The sequence below is a fragment of the Elephas maximus genome, chromosome 19, assembly GCF_024166365.1.
Source record: "Elephas maximus indicus isolate mEleMax1 chromosome 19, mEleMax1 primary haplotype, whole genome shotgun sequence".
Taxonomy (NCBI): Eukaryota; Metazoa; Chordata; class Mammalia; order Proboscidea; family Elephantidae; genus Elephas; species Elephas maximus.
In genome coordinates, this window is record NC_064837.1 from 71,048,704 (window position 1) to 71,070,838 (window position 22,135).

General features: G+C 54.7%; 1 protein-coding gene across 1 annotated transcript in view; it reads right to left on the minus strand.

Moving 5' to 3' along the window:
* The window catches only part of AATK (apoptosis associated tyrosine kinase), a 37,686-nt gene that overhangs the window by 14,105 nt on the left and 1,446 nt on the right, over window positions 1-22,135 (minus strand). Inside the window, exon 2 of the mRNA XM_049858810.1 lies at window positions 2,521-2,654. Coding sequence (XP_049714767.1) covers window positions 2,521-2,654 — 134 coding nt within the window. The remainder of the gene's footprint in view (window positions 1-2,520; window positions 2,655-22,135) is intronic.

The following is a 22,135-nucleotide window of genomic DNA, read 5'->3' on the forward strand; positions in this document are numbered from 1 at the left end:
AGGTGAGGAGGGCATGGGTAGGAGGGGCTGAAGCTTGCCCTTGTTTTGGGCCTTGTTCTCACACAGCCCTGTGAGGGACTGTGCACCCTCAAACAGCCTTGCAGCCCTGGCCCCAGCATCCTCCTGAAAACACCCAGCTCTGCCTGGGCCAGCTGTGTGCCCACAGGTCAGGGGAGAGCCTCCCCGGGCCCCTGTGGCACTCAGAGGCCACAGCGCCACCTTGGGAACCCAGGGGATGGGGCCTGGGCCCACCTCAGAGGGTTCACATGTGGGCATGGCAGCTGTCCATGTTCCCACCCCACCCACCTCTGGGACATGATAGCTGGGGATGGGCCTCCAGGGGTCAGAGCCACCTGGAGGCCAGGATGGAGGCGCCCCCAAAATACAGATGAGTGTGAGATTCAGCCCCACAACAGGGACAGCCGGCAGCAGGGAGAGTATCTGGGATGTCTCCAGGCACAAGAATCTGACCTCTGGCCTGGGGTGGGGCTGACCACACGGGCATGTGAATGGCCAGAAGTCTCGGCCACTCAGTAATGTGCTGGGTCAGCAAGAATGGGCCTACATGGGCAGGCAGGGTGGGGGGCAGTGGCGTCACTGAGGGGGGGTGCAGACCATACCAGGTGACACTCTCAGAGGCCTACATGGGCAGGCAGGGTGGGGAGCAGTGGCGTCACTGAGGGGGGTGTAGACCATACCGGGTGACACTCTCAGAGGGGTGACACCAAAATGACTGTCTATAAAATTTTTGTACAGCATTTCAGCAGAAATTCATTATTTTTTATAAAAATATCCCTGAAGTAAATTATAACAGCAAAAACATTCTTCCCTAAGCCCAGCTTAACCCATTGCCATCAAGTCAATTTTAACCCATAGCAACGCTATAGGACAGAGTAGAACTGCCCCATGGGGTTTCCAAGGAGCAGCTGGTGGATTCAAACTTTGGGCCTTTTAGTTAGCAGCCGAGCTCTTAATCACTGCACCACCAAGGCTCCAAGCCCAGCTTACATGTATCAATATATCTACAAGACTAAATGTCTATGCTAATTTACTTTCTGAACCCTCCCTTCAGAGCTGTCATTATTACCCAATTACAACAATGCCTCGAATCACATGGTTTCATCTGCACGCATTACAAGCTCACGCTACAAGTTGTTTTCATCGTCACTGATTTTGTTGAATTTTCTGGTGTTTTAGCTACAATATTGTAGTATTTGTGAACCTATATCAATAATTTTTTTGAGAACGAAGTAGTAATCAAAGGAAAAGGAGAAAAATCAAAAAAGGCTTCCTCTCAGTTACTAATGACGTTGCAACTAGGAACGTTGTAACTCAACACGGAAAGGTTTTACAACACAATGTTGCTGTTAGAGTTCAAACAGTCTAAGAAACGTTACATGCAAACAATTTACAAGGACATTTATCACATATTAGCCCATGATTAAAACAGAGTAAACGTTAATAAGGTTCGGTGCGGGAGGAGGTTCATGGGGGGTGACACCATGAGTTACTGCATCATGAGACACCAACCCTAGTGATGCCACTGGTGGGGGCCTCTGGTTGGGGTTTTCAGCCTGGTCCCCCTCACCCAGAGCTGCAGTCATAGGGACGCAGAGTGGGGGAACAGCACCCCCAAATGATGCCCCAGAAACCTTCACCACCACCCTGGTGAGGGGAGAACGCCCAGCTTAGAATCCAGCCTAGGGTAACTGCAGAAACCTCTCTGCCCAGGGGCAGCTGACTTTGTGAAGGCCTGCACCCTACCCCCCATAGACAGCAGCCATCTTGCAGCTGCTCATGACCAGGGGTTTCCAGCACCCACACGCAATTCTCTCCTTGGGGGCAGAAGGTGCCCAAACCAGTGGGGTGATTCCAGGCAGCAAGATGGGTGGGGCTGGGGAAGCGCAGCCTCCTGTTGTTGATTCAAATGGACAGGGGGGTTGGGGGCCCCATGCAGGGAGCAGTTCCTCCACCATCAAGAAGTCGGGGTCTGGGGAGCAAGCCCCTCCCCTGCAGGGTCAGGAAGCCCCCCCTGCCCATCCTGCCCTCCTGGTTCTCAGCTTAACCATAGGAGCCTGGAGGCCTGGCCTGGGGGCAGGACTGGACCGCTGAGGCCACGCCCCCACAGGGAGGACACCAGGGTGGGAGAGCAGTGGTCTGGGGTCCCCAAAAGCCCCCAGGCCTCTCCCGTCAGCAACTCCCAGCCCCCATAGGAAGGAGTGTAATCCCAGGCCCAAGGTTTAGGGGGCCTCTGGGTGGCCTCATGGTGGCCCCAGCCAGCCAGTAGCTACCTGGTAGCCCCAGGAGGGATGGCAGTTCAGGGCCAGGTGGCTACTGTGGCCAGCCCCAGCCACGGCCCCAGCCAAGCCCCGGCCTGAGCTCCAGCCCAGCCCCAGCCTCAGTCCCAGCTCAGTCCCAGCCATGGCCCCAGCCCAGCACCAGCCATGGCCCAGCCCAGCCCCAGCCATGGCCTCAGCCAGACCCAACCACGGTCCCAGCCCAGCCCAGCCCAGCCCTCACCTTGAACCCGATGCCGCCCTTCTTACAGCAGAGGCAGGCCAGCATGAGGACGATGACAGTGAGGAGCCCAGAGAAGGACACGGCCACCACGGCCAGAGAGGACGACCAGGAGAGTTCGCTGAGGGGGGCGCCGTCTGCCGAGGGAGGGGGACAGCAGTCACCCAGCAGCCTGCAGGACAGGGCCCCCCACTCAGGTTGTGCCCCAGGGACCCCCAGCCCCTCCTCTCCTGGGGTCCCCAGCCTCCACCCCTCCCTGGGCTCCCTAGTTCACCATCAACTCCCTGTGGTCTGGGACGGTGCAACCCTGAGTCTCAACACCCCAACTCCTTGCTCCAGGAGGCCAGCCTGGGACCCCGCTTGGTGGCACAGCCACCTGGCACAGGGCAGGAAGGACCAACAGGGCCGCCGCAGAGTGGCTGGAGCCTGCAGTCCTACAGCCGGCCACTGGGCGCCGCTGTGGCCTCCTCTGGGAAGCCTGCCCAGCCCTGAGTCCCCAGTGAGTATGGTAAGGGGTTCATGGCGCCCCTCCTCAAGGTCAGGGTCTTAAGGCTGTGGAACCCTCCTCCATGTCTCTCCTGGACCCCATCACCCTCCCTTGTCCCCGACCCCACCTTGGGGGCTGTCACCATGGCCAAGGCTGCAGAGATGGCTCTGGGAAAGGCCAGAAGACCCCAAGGGGACAGGAAGGGGGACAGGGGCTCTGCCAAGTCAGAGGCCATGGAGCTGCTCACATCCACCGCCATGTGCAGGGCTCTGGGCAGCAAGGGTCGCTGGGGTCATGAGACATCAGGCCAACTGGCCCTCTCCAAGATGTCACCCACCTGCCTACTCCCTCACCTGCCTGCCGGGCAGAGCCCCTGTTCTAGTCAGTGCTTCCAAGTGGATCCTTCCTGGCTCACCCCCCAGAGCCCTGGGTGGCTATTTCTGTCCTGGAGCCTGGAGGGCAGTAGGGACCCCCTTCTGTAACACCTGGTCTGCGTGAGCCCCTTCCCTCATACCAGCCCCACCCTGAGGGGAAACAGGTGCTGAGGATAGACTGACATGCCCCTGCCCGCCCAGCCCCCCCCCCCCCCCCACACACACCACTGAGCTGAAGTCCAGCTCCCAAATCAGGCTCTGAGCTGCCCCAATGCCCAGCCAGGCCAGGGCTTTCCAGAAGCTTGCTCATCTAGTGCCTGCAAGGCCCAGCCTGGGCACACCCTAGACAGAGGGGGGCAAACTGAGCTGGCAGCTCCCCTGGGCCTGTCCCTCCTGTCTCCCCCTGCACCAGCTCTCTCTCACTCATGCCCTTCCCCGCTGCCTCCCTCTCCCTGTCAGTCCTCTACTCCCAGTGGCTGATCACACAGGACTTGTCCCCCAGCCCAGGCCATCATCACAGACCCCACAACCACGTCAGCACAGAGCGCCTCGTTCTGTCCTAACAGTCTGCTGAGGCTGCTGCCATGGCTACCCCACCGGGCAGGCAAGGAAACTGAGGCTTGAGAGAATCCCTCCTGAGACGGTGGAGTTGACTGTGACCAGTGTGCTTCCAGCCACAGGCCCTGCTCCAGGGGCCACAACACCCCCTCACTGGGACACCAGTGAGAGGGCTGCCGGGAGGAGGTGTGGCCCCATGGAAGATGACTGTCCTGACTGGCAGAGACGGAAGTCCATCCTGGGGGAGGCAGCAATCCTGTCTGCAGCCGCTGCTCGGGACTCCAAGTCCATTCTCCATTATACACGTGGGCAGGATGCCCGAGGAGCCCAGAGGCAGACAGGATTGCCTCCCAGCCTGGAGCCCCACTCAGGCCTGAACCTCCCCACCTCAGTTCTGGGGCCCACCATTGCCTCTGACCAGCCAGCTCCAGGAAGGCTCAGCTGGGGGGTTCTGGGAAAACACCACACACTTGGGGCCTCCCTGAGTGTGGGGAGCAGAGGGCGACCCCCCCATGCCCCCCACCCTCGGTGCTGGCCACACCAGCCTGGGCCAGGGCCTCGATTCTCAGAGGAAGAGGGGTTCTTTTTTAACTGTTTTTAAGGCTCTGCTTTAGTTAGATGAGTCCATACGGTCAGGGATCGCAGCTCCCACATGTGAAAACACAAGTTGTAAAGTCAAACACATTCACGGGAAGGAAGACTCTGATACAAATAACAACAAACACTATCATGCACGGGGCCACCGCCTGACCATCGTCATGTCCCTTCCCAACATGGAGCTCAGTGACAATACATTGGCGCGCCAACACCACAGACCACTCGAAGCTGCCCTGTCCCCTCCCACCCTCCTCTCTTGTGGAGGGTCTGAGGGGAGCAACGGGCCTTGACACGGACACACCACCCAGGTGCGTCCCAGTGTCCCTCTGTCCTGTTTCCTAGTCGGTGACCCCGACAATTCCCCATTTCTAACAGGCTGCTGTTCTGTGTGTATGATTTACGGCAGTACGCCCAGTTTTCCCTGTTGGATTTTAAAATAATCCCTGCCTACTGCATAAGCCATGGCGTTTTCAATCTCCTCATATGCATGCGAAAGCTGGACAACGAACAAGGAAGACTGAAGAATTGACACCTTTGAATTGTGGTGTTGGTGAAGAATATTCAATATATCACGGACTGCCAAAATGAACGAACAAATCTGTCTTGGAAGAAGTACAACCAGAATGCTCCTTAGAAGCAAGGATGGTGAGATTACATCTCACATACTTTGGGAAGGACGTCATGCTTGGCAGAGTACAGGGGTCAGTGGAAAAGAGGAAGACCCTCAACAAGATGGACTGACACAGTGGCTGCAACAATGGGCTCAAGCATAACAATGATCGTGAGGATGGCGCAGGACCCGGCATTGTGCACAGGGTCACTATGAGTCAGAACTGACTCGACAGCACCTAGCAACAATAACTCATAAGCAACAGGAAACAGAAATAGAAACACCAAACGCCCCCAGGCCCTGAGCACCCTGCTTCACTCTGGACTGTTCGTCCTCTGGATCGACTGCCACCACCCTGGCCACATGGGGGCCTGAGCACTGCTGGACGCCACGGCCCAGCCACCATCCAGCCAGAGTCCGGCCACATGAGCCACTTCTTAAGGGCACACAACATTCCTGCAGGACAAGTCGGTTGCTTTTGACTGATTTGGGGTCTTTTATATAAAATTGCTCGGAACATCTAGGGCTCTGAGCCCAGGCTTAGGAACTCCCCCGCCCGAGCACCTGCTGTATGCCAAGGACCAACTCCGTACATGTGACCCGCCTGTGTCCTCCCTTGCAAGGAAGGGCTGTCCCGTTTTGGTGAGCAGGCCTCACCCCTTCCCACCTGGCTCTCTGTCCTGAAGTCGCCCCTCTGTGCCCCCCACTCCTAGGAGCAAGGTGGCTCTGAACCCCACGGGGGAGGCCTGTGGGGAGCTGACTGCAGGCTCTGCGAGGGGACCTCTTCCACGTGGCAGTACCCAAGCACACTGGGCAGCCAACATGCTCCCACCTCTCCTCCCCTTGCCTCTCTCTTCCATTCTTTCCTGGTTTCTTTGCTTTCAGCTTCAAGGAAACCTTTCGGGATCCCCCCTCAGGCCCCCCTAGCATCCTCGGCTGCCCACCAGGCTGCCTGGGGACCTGTGCTGGACAGGTACTCCAGGGAAGGCAGGTGGGCCTGGGGGACCTCTTCCTGACCCCATCCTTGGTGTCTCCCTGCCTCCCATCCTCACCACGCTAGACCCTCCCCTCCTCAGCTGGAGCTCGCTCTGGTGGGGACCCACAGTGACAAGGCCGCGCCAAACAGCCAGGCCTCTCTCCAGAAGCTTCTCCAGGACAAGCCTGATCCTCCAGGGTTTGGAGCCAGGACTGTGCTTGGGTCACCTTGAGCTTTACCTGCCCTCAGCCCACAGCACCTTAGTGGAGGCCACGGAAAGGGGGATAGGAGGGACACAGGTGCTTGTGGAGGGCTACGGGGCCAGGAGTGGGTGCCCCTTGGTGGGACGCAAGGGGAAGGCATGTCCTCCCCATCAGCCCCCCATGTAGATGCTCTGGGGCCTAAGGGTGGCCGGTGGGAGAGGGGCAAGGGTTGTTCATCACGGAGCCCCTGCAGGCACACAAGGAGGGGGGATGGCAAGGCCCTGTGAGCTCAAGGGGGGCGCTGCAGTCCCAGGCACAGACTCCTTTAAGGTTGACCAAAAAAAAACAAAACCTGTTGCCCTGGAGTAGATTCTGACTCATAGCGACCCCATAGGACAGAGGAGAATTGCCCCCTAGGGTTTCCAAGGACCAGCTCGTAGATTTGATCAGCTGACATTTTTGGTTAGCAGACGAGGTCTTAACCACTGCCCCACCCTCCTAAATTCTAGCACTTCTGGCCCAGGCTCTCAGCAGTCTGTGTGCATCTCAGCCCTCCAGCCTCAGGCACCATCTCTCCTGGGGAGGCTCTGGGGAGGGGGGGCCACAGGGGATACGGTCCCACTGATGAGGAGGGGGAAGGGGAGGGGAGCCCCAGCTGGGGAGGAGAGGGCACAGCTCAGAGTAGAGCCAGGTGCTGTACCCGGCCAGGCCAGCTCCTCGTAAAAGGTAAACAGAAGAGGGGTCAGGTCAGTGGTGTACATGGGGTGGGCTGTCACATTACCTGGGTCACCCCAATGCCCCCAGGGAGGCCTGGTGATTCAACCTTAGATAAAGCTCTAAATAGATGAGGGAGCTAAGACTTTTTGAAAAAAAAAAAAAAAAACCAACAGAGAAAGGATAATGGCTGTATGATCCCATTTATACGAGCCATCCGGACCAGGCAAATTCAGAGACAGAAAGTAGATTAGAGATTACCAGGGGCTCAGGGAGGGGGTGCAGAGTTTCTGTTAAGGGGGATGAAAAAGCTCAGGAAATACACAGTGGTGATGTTTGCACAACACAGTGAACATAATTAATGCTACTGAATCAAACACTTAAAATGGCTAAAAGGGCAAATTGCACGTTATATACATTTTCCCACCCACCCCCCCAAAAAAAAACAAAGAGAGAGGAAACTTGCCTTTCCAGCGACCCTAACTAAAACCACATGGGCCTGTGGCAAAAGTGGACAACGGGTGGACGACTGGGGGAAACAGCCGAGAAACAGCCCAGCCAAGTGTGAGGGCTCAGCACGGATAAAGGCGGCGTCGCGCTGCAGAGCCAGCGTCGGGGAACAAGCTGTCTCCTCAAGCCATACACCAGAATAGTTTTAGATGGATGACATGTTTATATGTCAGATTATGGCATCCTAGAGGGAAATAGGCAAATATCAGGGATCTTAGTGCAGAACAGTTCTGAAGCTAAAAGCAATGAAAGCATAACAAAACAGAAGATGGATAGGTTTCACGATATAAACACGTACGTTCAATAAAAGCCCTAAATTAAAAGGCAAACAACAAACCAGAAAACAACTACAGAAAATATGCCAAAGGACTGATACCATTACTATACACAGCACACAACCAGTAAGAAGTAAAAATACTTCAGACCCCAACGCTCACAAACAAGGAACTACGAATTGTTCAACCCATTAGAAAATGTTGGGCCTCACTAGAAACAAAGAAATTCTAATCAAAACACACTGTCCAGCTTCCGGACAGCAGGCGTTTGTAAAAGCCCGTGTTCTCGGCAGAAACTGGTAAACCAGAGCCCTGGCACCCAGGCTCCCCAGTGGGTAGGGCTGGGACATCCCTTTGCAAAGGGCTTTGGAGCTATGTGTGGAGGGCCTAAGAGACTGGTTACCTCTTTGGTCCGGTAATTCCATGTCTGGGAATGTAAACTAAGAAAATAACAAAGAGGATACACGAATACAGAATAAAAAGGAATGAAGGACTGAGCACATTAATACCACATACAGAAAAAGCTTCCTGCACAAAAACATTCATTGCAGCAATGTCTGTAAGAGTAAAAAGCAACTTCAGTATTCAACAGTAGCAGAATGGTTACATAAAAACAATGGTACATCTGCAAAGGAAGCCATGTAAAGTGAATTTAAGCAGATGCTTTCAGTAAACACAGAAGCACCTATGCAGATTTGAAGAAGTAGAATACACAGGAAATTTGGGGGTGACGGATATGGAAATTTGTTCAAGGGTTGTTGTTGTTAGGTGCCGTCAAGTCGGATCCGACTCATAGCGACCCTACGTACAACAGAATGAAACACTGCCCCGTCCCACGCCATCCTCACCATCGTTGTTATGCTCGAACCCTCTGTTGCAGCTACTGTGTCGGTCCATCTTGTTGAGGGTTGTCTTAGTTATCTAGTGCTGCTGTAACAGAAATACCACAAGTCGGTAGCTTTAACAAAAAGAAATTTCTTCTCTCACAGTCTACTGAGCTACATGCACAAATTCAGGGCGTCAGCTCCAGGGGACGGCATTCTCTGTTGGCTCTGAAGGAAGGTCCACGTCATCAACTGTCCCTTGGCCTATGAGCATCTTAGCACAGGCACTGCAGATCCAAAGGACATGCTTTGCTCCCAGCACTGCTTTCTTGGTGGCATGAGGTCCCTGTGTCTCTCTTCTCACTTCTCTCTTTTGTATCTCAAAAGAGATTGGCGTAAGACACTATCTAATCTTGTAGATCTCATCAATAGAACTGCCACTAATCCATCTCATCGCTTGCTGAAAGTGAAAAGGACTCGAAGCACTTACTAATAAAGATCAAAGACCACAGCCTTCAGTATGGATTACACCTCAATATAAAGGAAACAAAAATCCTCACAACTGGACCAATGAGCAACATCATGATAAACGGAGGAAAGATTGAAGTTGTCAAGGATTTCATTTTACTTGGATCCACAATCAACGGCCATGGAAGCAGCAGTCAAGAAATCAAGAGACGCATTGCATTGGGCAAATCTGCTGCAAAGGACCTCTTGAAAGTGTGGAAGAGCAAAGACGTCACCTTGAAGACTAAGGTGCGCCTGACCTAAGCCATGGTATTTTCAATCGCATCATACGCATATGGAAGCTGGACAATGAATAAGGAAGACTGAAGAAGAATTGACGCCTTTGAACTGTGGTGCTGGCGAAGAATATTGAATATACCATGGACTGCCAAAAGAACAAACAAATCTGTCTTAGAAGAAGTACAACCAGGATGCTCCTTAGAAGCAAGGATGGCGAGACGGCATCTCATATACTTTGGACTTGTTGTCAGGAGGGATCGGTCCCTGGAGAAGGACATCATGCTTAGTAAGGTAGAGTCAGTGAAAAACAGACCCTTGTCATGGATTGAATTGTGCAATCTGCTTCCGAAAGATCACAGCCTTGAAAAACCTATGGAGCAGTTCTACTCTGCATACGTGGGGTCACCGTGAGTCAGAATAGACTTGACGGCAACTAACAATAATATATATATCCCTGGTGGAGCAGTGGTTTTATATATGTATACACATCGATCTTCCCTTGGCCTAGGAGCTGCTCCATGAAGGAACGTCAGGTCCAAAGGACACGCTCTGCTCCTGGCACTGTTTTCTTTCTGGGTGGTGTATATACGTACACGCATATACACCTTATGGGGCAGTTCTACTCTGTCCTATTGGGCTGCTGTGAGTCGGAATCAACTCGACAGCAACAGGTTTGGTTTGGTTTTGGTTACACACACACACACACACACACACACATATCAAAACTCATCAACTTGCAGACTTTAACCATGCAGTTTAGTCTACTTCAATTATACCTCAATAAGAAAATAGAAAAAAAAAAAAAAAAGAGGCAGGATATGGAACTGTTTATAAATGTGGGTCACAACTATGTTAAAAAAACAAACTGGAAGAAAACATCCCAGAATGTGAGCAGTGGTCGTCCTGTTGCTGGGAGTCTGGGAGGGTTATCCCTTCTAGAGGTCTGCACCTTCATATTTTCTGCAGCAAGCAAGCACTACTACGTTTAGAGTCAGATAACGTAAAATTTTATTTAAATATCCCCCAAACCAAATCCCAACACTGCTTTTTTTAAAGAACCCCCATGGCCTCAGTGCCCTGGCATCCTGGGGTCCCCTCCCCATCCTGTCCCCTACACTCTTCACTCAAGTCCCACCTGACACCCAGTCTGCTTGCCTCAGCTCTGTGGGTGCCCAGGACTGTGGGAAGGAGACGGGGAGTGAATGCTAACGGGTGTGGGGTCTCCACTGGGGGTGATGAGAATGTTCCGGAACAAGATGGAGGTGCTGGCTGCATGACCCCGTGAACACTCTAGATGCCACTGACTCGTCATTTTAACTGCTCATTTTCTGAGTTTCACCACAAAAAAAAGTAAGTGAGCATTCCAACACTGCGTGTCCACGCTGGGCCCAGGGTGGGCTCTCCAGGGAGCTCAGGGGAAGGCCAGCCCTGCCCTGTGCCCCCAGTGCTCACCCACGAGACCCCTTTCCTGCTCTGCCACCAGGCACACGCCCTCAGGCCCCCAGCCTCATCCCACCCGCCCCCTTGGGGAAGCTGTCCACACCCTCCTGGGTCAGGGGTTCTGAGTCCACCAGTAGATGACAGTCCTGGAAGACCCCCACCCTCATCCAACATCTCTGTGGGCCCCTTGGGAACCTGGAACAGGGGTCGCCCCACTGCAATTGGCTCAGCCAGGCCCCCCATGCCACTGCCACCCACCCACACAGAGGTGGAAGGGATGCAGCCTCCTCCCGCCCTGTCGCAGACTCCCGGGGCATGTGAAATTCACTATTCTCAGGCCCAAAGTGGCCCCTTGGCTTCTCCTGGAATGGGGGTGGGTGGGCGAGGAGGGGGGACCTCTAGGGGGCTGACCCCAGAGGCCCCAAGGGCACACCCAAAAGTCCCCTACCCAATTCAGGGTGGCAGGCAGCAGGCTGGTGAGGCCCCGGCCCAGACGCCTCTCCCGCTACAGCAGCCAGAGGTCATCAATGAAAACACAAAAAACCCAAAAACCAAACCCACTGCCGTCGAGTTGATTCTGACTCAAAAACACAGGCACCACTTAAATCAGAGTTTCTAACAGCCTGGGCCATGTCTCAGTATGCCTCAAGTATTGCATGGGACATACTTATACTAAAAGTTACTCCTTGTATATTTGAAATTCAAGTTTGGCAGGAGGGTAGCTGGGCAGGCGGGATGTCTGAGGGGGTGGGACTGCCAGCTGGGCCAGCCTTGCACCGCTAGCCCAGTGACCACTGGGACTGGAGCAAGATTGCCGACACCCAAGGTCTCCAGTGCACAGGCCTTTCAATGGAGTACCCCACCCTGGCTTCGTGCCTCACCCACTGACCACAAAGCCCACCTGGGCTCAAGCACAGGGTTAGTCATCAGAGCAGGGGGGCTCGGGCCCCTAAAGACAGAGGCGCAGGCATCTGAGGGTTCCTGACACACGGCCTACAGCCCGCCACGCCCACCACTGCCCCAGGTCTTCCCAGTGGTCAGGGGTCGGTGATACAAACAGGAGCACCTTAAGGAGCTCTCAAAACCCAGGCCGAGATCCTGAGTTCAGAGGAGGCAGAGACACTAAGCGGGTGTCAGGGACCAGGCCCCGGGGAGCCAAAGTGGCCCCCCTCCTGTCACTGAAACAGCCCCCCTGGTTCCCAGCTGGTGCTAGAGGGATGCAAGGGTTACCTCTACATGGGAGTTCCCGTGGTGGAGCAGAGGTTCCCCTGGTGGGAGGGGCCGTGTGCCCGTGGGGGCAGGGCTTCTCTGTACCGGTTTGCCTGGCGCCCAGGTGGTGGTTCTTCCGAAAGGAGAGGATTTGGGAGGGAAGGCACAGGCCCTTTTCCACTGGGACGCTGAAGTCACAGCGCCCTGTGTGGCAGCACCAGCAGGACCAGCCACGGCCGCCTGTCTCAGGTCCCTCACTTCTCCCCCAAATCTCCGAGGGGTTGGAATGAAAGCACAGCCCCTGAGGCTGAAGTCAAGAACTTCCTTATGTTTCAGGGCGGCTCCTGGGACTGGGCGGGGCGTGACTGTGTGCCTGTGTGTGCTGTGTGCACCAGGCCCACACTGACGCCCAGCACAGGACCTCGGCCAGCCCTGCTGAGCCCCTGGTCACAACGTGGGGCAGGCCCATCTCTGAGCCACCATCCGTCCCTGGCCCTCTCCCACATGGCCAAGGACATCGCCTTCTTCCCAGGGTCCAGGGGGCATCTGGGAGGAGTGTGTCCAGCCCCCCGTGGTTCAGGACAGCTGACCTGCCCCGACCTGTGATCCGCACCCACAGCACACACTCCCTGCACCTCATGCTGGCAGGATGGACATCCGGCCCCTCACCCGTGTGCCAGGACCATGTCTACTCCCCAGTGCAGAGACCCCCAGCAGGCCAGAGCCGGACGCTGACACCAGTCACAGGGCCACCACACACGTCAGGCGACCCCTCACCACTTTCTCTGGAGCCCCCAGAGCCCATGTCGAGGCTGGTCAGCAGTCAGGGCAGGCACCCGGGATGCCCCCTGCCCCCCAGGAAATGGCGGCCAGCTGTGGTGGAGGGCTTCCCAGCACCCTGTCCCTATGGGACACCCCCCACCCAGCCATCTCTGCACTCTTCTCCATCCATGCTGCCCTCTCAGTGCTAACAGCCCCTCCCACCTCGGCCCCAGCTCACCACCTTCCCGCAGGAAGCCCCCCAGCCTCCCCATAGCCCCCACTCTCCTGCCAGTGACCTGCCTTTTTGAATCACCATGGAACCCCCAGACCTGAGAGCCGGATGAACGGCCCGGTCTCACAGGCATGAGCTGGGGGTGTCTGGGGGGGCAGCTGTGCAGGGCCCACCAAAGAGGACGTCTCTAGTCCCAGGGCAGCCCATCCTCGAGGAAGACTGCGTGTGAGCCATGGCTATTTTTAGACAGGCCTCCCAGACTGCCCGTCTGTCAAAGGAGGAAAAACAACAGCATCCGACGCCCTGTTCTGGCTCCAGCACAGCTGCTGAGGATGCCTGCAGCCCAGGCCCAGAGGGCAGCCACCCGCCAACCTCACCTCTGAGTTTCTGTCTGGACCCCACAGGGTGCCAGGAAGCTCCCCATCACCCTTCACCTTGCGTAGAGTGGAGGTGGGGCCCAGCAGGGCTGGGAGGGGCCAGGCCACCCAGGCCAGGTGAAGCCTCAGTGCAAACAAGAATGCGCTTGTGGGCAGAGAGGAGCCCTGGCCTTGTCCCTGAATCCAGCAGCTTCCACAAGAGTTGGGGTGGCTTCCTCTGGGCCTGGCAGTCACGAGTGGGCTGAGTGTCAGTCCAGGGGCCTCAGCAGGGCCATTCCTCAAGGAATCATCCCCAGGAGGCCAGGGGATGCCTCTTGGGGACCCCTGCCTCATGCCAAACTGATCTCAGGCAGCGTCCCAGGTAAACAAGATGGCCTATACCCAGTGGTGTGCTGGCAAATGTTCAACAACTGTCTCTCTAGAGAAGAGAAAAGGTCCTGACGTGCAGTGTTTGCCAATTCCCAGGGTGTAAATACTCCCAAAGTGGCCCATGTCAGCTGCCAGCATGACGCCACTGGACATGGAGTTGGGGCTGCTCTGGGCCGGCCAGCCACACAGACCAGATGGAGCAAGGGCGCTGGGAAGAAGTAACACAAGCCACAAACGGAGAGGCTGCCCACGGTGCCCACAGCCGATGAGGGCCGCATCCAAGAGTCAAATGCCAAACGGCATCCACAAAAGAGGACTCCAAATGGCCAACATGCCCCTGACAAGGCGTTCAACACCATCAGTGGTCAAGGAAAGGAAAATAAGGCACCATGAGCTACCACTGCACACTCTTAGAACGGCCCAAATCAAAGACAGACGATAGCGTCATCCGCATGTACATGGCATATGCCCTCCGCAGCACCCACAGACCTGAACGACAGGCCCTGACTCAGCTTTCACTCCTGGACATGAGCACCAGAAACTGCACAGAAGTGTACGAAAACCACACTTCTTGCTGTGTGCCATCCAGTCAATTCCAACTCATAGCGACCCCATGTGATGGAGTAGAGCTGCCTCGTAGGGTTTTCTAGGCTGTAACCTTACAGGAGCAGGTCGCCAGGTTTTTATCCCGCAGAGTGGCTGGTGGGTTCCAACTGCTGGCCATTTAGTTAGCAGCCGAGTGTTAAGAGTGAGAATCAGACCAAAACACGTCGCTGTTGAGTAGATTCCGATTCACAGCGACCCAACAGGACAGAGTAGAGCTGCCCCGTAGGGTTTTATAGGCTGTAACTTTACGGGAGCAGATTGCCACATCTTTCTTCCTGGAGCCTAAAGTCAACAGAAGCCCACACGTTGTGTGATTCCATTTACACCAAAAAACCCAAACCGATTCCGACTGACAGAAATTCCATTTACAGCAAAGTCTAAATAGGCAAGTCTACAGCGACAGAAAGTACGTTAGTGGCTGCCTGGGGGTGGGAGTGACGGCTAACGAGTACAGTGCTTCATTTTTGTTTGTTTTATTTGTATTTGTTTATTTTTCTTTTTATCACCTTTTTTATTGAGGTGGAATCACATAAGATCAACCATTTTCAAGTGGACAATTCAGTGGCACTTAGTATATTCACAATGTTGTACCAACATCTCCTCACCTAGTTCTGGAACTTCCTCATCGAGCCACGAGAAAGCCCTGTAGTATCGGGTTTCTTTTAGGGAGGACAAAAACATGCTACAATTGACTGTAAAGATGGCTACCCGATTCTGTGAATATACCAAAAAGTACAGAGTCATAACTTTAAATGGGTGAACTGTAAGGGATGTGAATTATACCTCAAGAAAACTATTTTAAAAAGAGTGAGAGACCCAGACAGAATGTTTGCAGCAGCGCGGAACAGCCAAAGGCAGAGTGCCTGCTGTGCGCCCACAACGGGGCAGACGGATGCGCTTAGCGGACCACTGCCCCGCAGTGAGAATGAGCCGAGTCCACACACACAGCACACGGAAGGACCTCGGGCCTGGGCGGAGCTGGGCAGGGCTCCAGGGACTTAGTTATACAACAACCAGGAATGGGCAGTATGCCCACCCTGGGGATAGGGACTGGGGGCAGGGGGCTTCTGGGGACCAGGAGCTGTTTTGCAGGCCAGCCACCCAGTAAGAATGCATCTAGCCGTATGCTTGGGACCCACGAACGTTTCTACCTATGGCAACATTCAGTAGAAAGTTGACTCTTTTTCCTGAGGGTGCGTGGAAACCCAGGGCAGGCCTCACAGCAGAGCCCCAGTCACCTGCCACGGGGTCTCCAGGAAGCAAACGCAAGAAGGGAAATCTGGTCCGTGAGCCTGAGGCACATCATTCCGACGTCAGAGGGCCTGGAGGCTGGACGGCGTCAGCCCTGAGCAGACCGGCTGCGGGAATTCGTGGCCCAGTGTGAAATGAAAACACGGGGTCCTTGTTCAAAAATGTTTCGGGCCCTAAAGTCTTCCTTAAATCAAAAAATAATTTAGCTTAATGAGTAAAGAAGATCCGCCCTGAGCATTGTGTTCTTTCAAAGAACTATCTATATGGGCTCAAACAGACAACAGCAACTCCCGAGAGGGTGGATAGGAACCTTAAAAAAAAAAAAAAAAAAAATTTTTTTTTTTTTTTTTTTAAAAAAGGGGGCAGTAAATTTACGTTAATGGAGGAGGAACTTTTCAGAAAAGGAGGGTGAGAATGGCTGCACAACTTGAAGAATGTAACCAATGTCACTGAATTGAAACTGTTGGGGTTTCTAGGAGGCCTAGAAACTGTTGAATTGGAGTGTGTTCTGCTGTGTATATTCTCAACAACAATAAAATAAAATAAATAATTTTGAAAGAAGATGAATGGTTAAGGATTTGCAGGATTGGGTGGAGCAGAGAGGGAGGCCAGTGTGGGTGTGCCTTCCACAGATGATACGTATCCCGGCAGCAAGGCCCCCTTGATGGCTGTGACCTCAGCTGGGCTGCGGCCTGGGACCCTGGACAGAAGGACATGGCACATCCAGCGTGGCTCCCTGGCAGGTCCCAGAGGCCAGCTGGTTGCTGCCCAACACCACGTGCCCTAGCAGGGGGTCCTCCCAGGAGCCCAGAAGGTGCGTGAGCTGCACCCCCACCTCTCTGGGAAGAAGGAGGTGTCACCCTCACAGCCCAGGCAGGGAAAAGGCAAGGACAGCCCAGCCCCTCCGCACCGTGAGAGACATAGGTCAGCACTTCGCCTGTGACAGGCTGCCCAGCCCGCCACAGCAGTGGTCCTGCCAGCTCTGGCAGGAGCCTTCAAGAGCCGTAGCTAGAGGCCTCCAAGACTGGCGATGGAAGAGGAGTTCAGGCCCCCTAGAAACCCCACAAACCAGGCTCTAGGTGGCCACTCGCACATGCCTCCAACTGCCCATTTTAACCCAGAGGGCCTTCAGGAGAGCCCCACCCCCCAGCCCCCCGGCCCTGCACAGGCAGAGGAAAGCAGAAAACAGAGCTCAGACGCCACCTATGGTCCTCAGGGCCACCGTCCACCCAAACCCTGGGCCCAGGCCAGGCTGGTACCCCCTGCCCTCATTTCCTCTGCCACTTCCTCAGCTGGAGGCAGGAAGGCCATGAGGCTTCTTCTGTGAAACGCAGGCCAGGACCCCCAGGGAGCTGGCCAGGGGTGTGGATGGTCCTGGGGTAGGATTTCCATGCAGAGGAGGGGAGGTGGAGGAAAATTCCAGGGCAAAAGCCAGGAACACGGCCATGCCTGGTATGGGGGCTACCCAAGGTCCAGGAGAAGGGAGGGACCAAGGGCCCGAGACAGCCTGACTTAGGCGGTGGCCAACTGAGGGAGTCAGGGATCCAGCCTTGTGGGAGAAGCAGCCAGGACAGGTGGGGCCCACTGGCCAGATAAGGGTCACAGACCCCTGCAGGGAACTGGCCCCAGAAACATGCCCCTGAAGGTGATGCACATTCAGGAGGTGTGTGCATAAGGTACACGTATGTGTGCAGGAGCAGGAGCTTGTGTGAGGTACATGTGTAGGAGGGTGTCCGTGTGTGCAGATGTATATGTGTTGCATCTGCATATGTGTGAGGTACGTATGTGTGTGCTCAACTATGGGAGGGTACGTGTGTGCATGAGGTGTGTGTGCCTTGTTTCCCTGTACATCAGTGTGTGTGAGACATACACGTGGGGGTGTTTGTGCGTATGAGGGTTTGTGTGCGAGTCAACACATGCATGCGTGTGAGCTCGTTACGTGTGCAAATGTGAGGGCATGTGTGAGCATGTGTATGTGTTGCAGGTATACATGTGTGTTTGACAGTTTATGTTTGACAGGGTGTGTAAGTAAGCATGTGTGTTCACACATGTGAGTGCATCGTGAGTCTGTGTACCTGTGTGTATGCAGCTGTGACGGTGGTCGTGGTTTGCAGGGCCCAGTGGGGCAGAAACAGCCCCACTGAATGAAGTGCATAACCTGGAGAATGTGCCTGAGAAAAAAGAAATTTTCTCCCCCCTCCTGCCATGATGGCCAGAGGGGTATGTGGCCCCCACTCACGCCCACGTGTGCTACCCCCAGGAACCACCCTCCCTGCAGTGTGCAAACCTGACCTGACCAGTGGGTGACCAGCCCTGCTCCCAGGGCCAGAAGCCTCAAACCCAAGACGTGGAAGAAAGCTTGCTGTCGGCTGCTCCCCTAGCAAGACCAGCACCCATCCAGCCTTCTCACTCTGACACTCTTCAAGGACCCCCGACCCCGCCTGCCTTCGTCCCAGCAGTCTCGGTGGGGGCAACGGTGGCTAGGAGAGCAGGCCTGAGCAGCCACAGACCCCGCCCTCTGGTCAGCCCTTCTGAGGCTCCTGGGACGGAGGTGCTGGGTCCCCAGGCCCTCTGGCTCCCACAGCAGACAGTGGTGGGTCCCAAAGTAAGACATGCTGCCGGAGAGTGCCCATGAGTCAGAAGCAGGGCTCTGCTGTGTCCTGGGGACTATCCAAGACCCTCACATCCCCTGAGTGCAAGCTCAGACTTGCCCAGCCTGGGCCTCTGTCCCACCCTGGCCCTCTCCTCCACCAAGGCGTCCACCCACCAAAGGCCTGCGTCTGTCCATCCGTCAAGCCCAAGGTGGGTGAGCACCTGGCTGGGGGTGGGCACCACTCCTGTGAGCCTCTACCGTGCAGACAGGGTGGGGGGCACCATGTGGGCTGAGGAGCAAGGAAGGGGCAGGTGGGGGTGCATCCAGGCTGCCCTACCCTCCATGAGCACCCCAAACCCCTAGTCTCTGTGGACTGGGATAGGAGACCTGGCCTGGGCTCCACCCTGAAGGTCAGCCTTGATGGCACTGCCGGACTCGCTCCAGCTAAGGCTCCACACTGCCAACCCCACTCCCTCCCTGCGCCCTTCAGAGGCGGCCCTCAGGAATGGCAGGAATGCCCTCCCACCGCCCCACTCAGGAAAAGACAGGTGAGCAAACCTCAGCACACCAGCAAACCTGGCTCCTACCCGCTGCAGAAACTGCCGCTCCAAGGTTGGGGTCCTGGGGGAGAAGCAGGGGAGAGATGGCATCCCCCTGGCCAAAGCCAGGCAGCCCTAGGGCTGCGGGACTTGCAGGCCTCCGGTCCAGAACCCAGGACGCCCTGGCCAAGCTGGCATCTGCTGAGATCCCTCAGGCCTACCTGGACGAGGCTGGTGAGCCCAGGAGGCCAGTCCACACCCTCCCTCCCAGCCCCCACAGTGCCCAGCCGCTGCTCCTGTCCCTCATGGCACCGCATCAGCCCTCACTGCCTGGCTTCCACTGCATGCCCACCTGCGCTCCCCAGGCAAGTTCTCACCTTGAGTAGGGCCTTGATGTCCGGGCGACCGGGAGGCCAGCAGGGTGCTGGAAGACATTGCACCCTCAGCCAGGCCCCTTCCACCCCTCCCCTTGCCCCTGCTGCTCTGGCTGGTGGCAGGCCTGGGCAGTTGCTGTTGTTAGGTGCCATCAAGTTGGTTCCAATTCAGAGCGACACCATGTATAACAGAACACTGCCCAGTCCTGCACCATCCTCACAATCATTACTGTTTGAGCCCAGTGTTACAGCCACTGCGTCAATCCATCTCTTTGAGAGTCTTCCTCTTTTTTGCTGACCCTCTACTTTACCAAGCATGATGTCCTTCTCCAGGGACTGGTCCCTCCTGATAACACGTCCAAAGTATGTGAGATGAAGTCTGCCATCCTCGCTTCGAAGGAGCATTCTGGTTGTACTTCTTCCAAGACAGACTTGTTCATTCTTTTGGCAGTCCATGGTATATTCAGTGTTCTTCTCCTACACCATAATTCAAAGGCATCAGTTCTTCAGTCTTCTTTATTCATTGTCCAGCTTTCACATGCATATGATGCTATTGAAAATACCATGGCTTGGGCCAGGCGCACCTTAGTCTTCAAGGTGACATCTTTACTTTTCAACACTTTAAAGAGGTCCTTTGCAGCAGATTTGCCCAATGCAATACGTTGTTTGATTTCTTGACTGCTGCTTCCATGGCTGTTGATTGTGGATCCAAGTAAAATGAAATCCTTGACAACTTCAATATTTTCCCTGTTTATCATGATGTTGCTCATTGGTCCAGTTGTGAGGATTTTTGTTTTCTTTATGTTGAGGTGCAATCCGTACTGAAGGCTGTGGTCTTTGATCTTCATCAGTAAGTGCTTCAAGTCCTCTTCACTTTCAGCAAGCAAGGTTGTGTCATCTGCATAACGCAAGTTGTTAAAGAGTCTTCCTCCAATCCTGATGCCCCGTCCTTCTTCACACAATCCAGCTCCTCGGATTTTTTGCTCAGCATACAGCCTGAGTAAGCTTGGTGAAAGGATACAACCCTAACTCACAGCTTTCCTGATTCTAAATCACTCAGTTTCCCGTTGTTCTGTTCCATCAGCTGCCTCTTGGTTTACGTACAGGTTCCACATGAGCACAATTAAGTGTTCTGGAATTCCCATTCTTCACAATATGATCCATAATTTGTTATGATCCACACAGTCAAATGCCTTTGCATAGTCAATAAAACACAGGTAAACATCTTTCTGGTATTCTCTGCTTTCAGCCAGGAGCCATCTGACATGAGCAATGATATCCCTGGTTCCACAGCCTCTTCAGAGTCCGGCTTGAATTTCTGGCAGTTCCCTGTTGATAAATATTGCTGCAATTGTTTCTGAATGATCTTTAGCAACATTTTACCGAAGTGTGGTATTAACGATATTGTTCGATAATTTCTGCATTCTTCTGGATCACTTTTCTTTGGAATGGGCACAATCATGCATCTCTTCCAGTTAGCTGGCCAGGTAGCTGTCTTCCGGATTTCTTGGCATAGACGCGTGAATACTTCCAGCATTGCATCTGTTTTTTTGAAATATCTCAACTAGTATTCCATCAATTTCTGAAGCCTTGTTTTTCGCCAATGCCTTCAGTGCAGCTTGGACTTCTTCCTTCGATACCATCACTTCCTGATCATATGCTACCTCCTGAAATGGTTCAGCGTCGACCAGTTCTCTTTGGTACAGTGACTCTCTGTATTTCATCTTCTTTTGATGCTTCCTGCATCATTCAATATTTTGTCCATAAAAAAAAATAGAATTCTTCAATATTGCAACTCGAGGCTTGAATTTTTCCTTCAGTTCTTTCAGCTTGAGAAATGCTTAGTGTATTATCCCCTTTTGGTTTTCTATCTCCAGGTCTTTGCACATTTCATTATAATACTTCACCTTGTCTTCTCAAGTCACCCTTTGAAATTTTCTGTTCAGCTACTTTATATCATCATTTCTTTTGTTCACTTTAGCTGTTCGACATTCAAAAGCAAGTTTCAGAACCCGGGCAGGGGTCTGTCTAGATGAAGCCCCCTGGCCCCCAGGCCGCCCCTGAGCATGTGGCCCACAGAGTCTCAAACTCAGCCCATCACTCTCGGCCACAGCAACCACATGTACCCCTGCTGCCACCATTGTATGTGGGGTGCACGCCAAGCTGAGAGCTCCCACCCTGCCGGACCCGTGGTGGTGGTAAGGCCTGGCCTGTGACCTTGTCAGGAGCCCCTGCCCCAGGCCATCCTGCTGTCCATGCCCACCTGGCACCACCATTGATGACCCCATCCACAAGCCAGCCTCAGACATGAGGGGTCCCCCACGAACCCAAACAGACCTCAAAAGAACCATCTCTCTCCACTTTGGGGATGGAGAAAGGCCAAAAGCCCTCCGTGGTCATGAGGAGCCCTGAGCCACCTGCCCAAACAGCTCTCTGTTGACTCACCAGGACTCGAACTCCACATCATATCATCCCATTGTACAGACAAGGACACTGAGCCCCAGCAAGGCCAAGTGGGGACAGAGGGGTCCCAGAGTGGGTCTGGCCTTGAGAGGCCACCTCAGCAGGAGGGCAGAGCCCCCCGCCTCCCCTTCCCCCCAACACCTGCACAGGGCCCTGTAGACCCTAGCCCAGGTTTCCAAAGAAAGGTCCTCTTCCCCCTCCACACCCACTGCCCTCAGCCCAGCGGCTGGTGCCCTCCAACACAGCCCCTCCCCTCGACCCGACCCACAGAGGGATACCTCCCAGGCTCCTGACAAGTTCGCCCTCTGAAGTGTTGACGCTGACACATTGTAACCACACTTGTCACAGCTGTTTACGCAAACATTTGCTGCTGTTCCTCCGAGGTGGGAAAGGGGCACTTGGTCCTGCCCAGGAAACACACCCGGATGCGGGAGGGTGGTGAAGTGCCCAGGCAGGTCCGGGCCTCTGTAGACAGCAGGGTGGCAAGGCTGGGGGTCTCCACCCAGATTGGTCCAGCACCCACCGGCC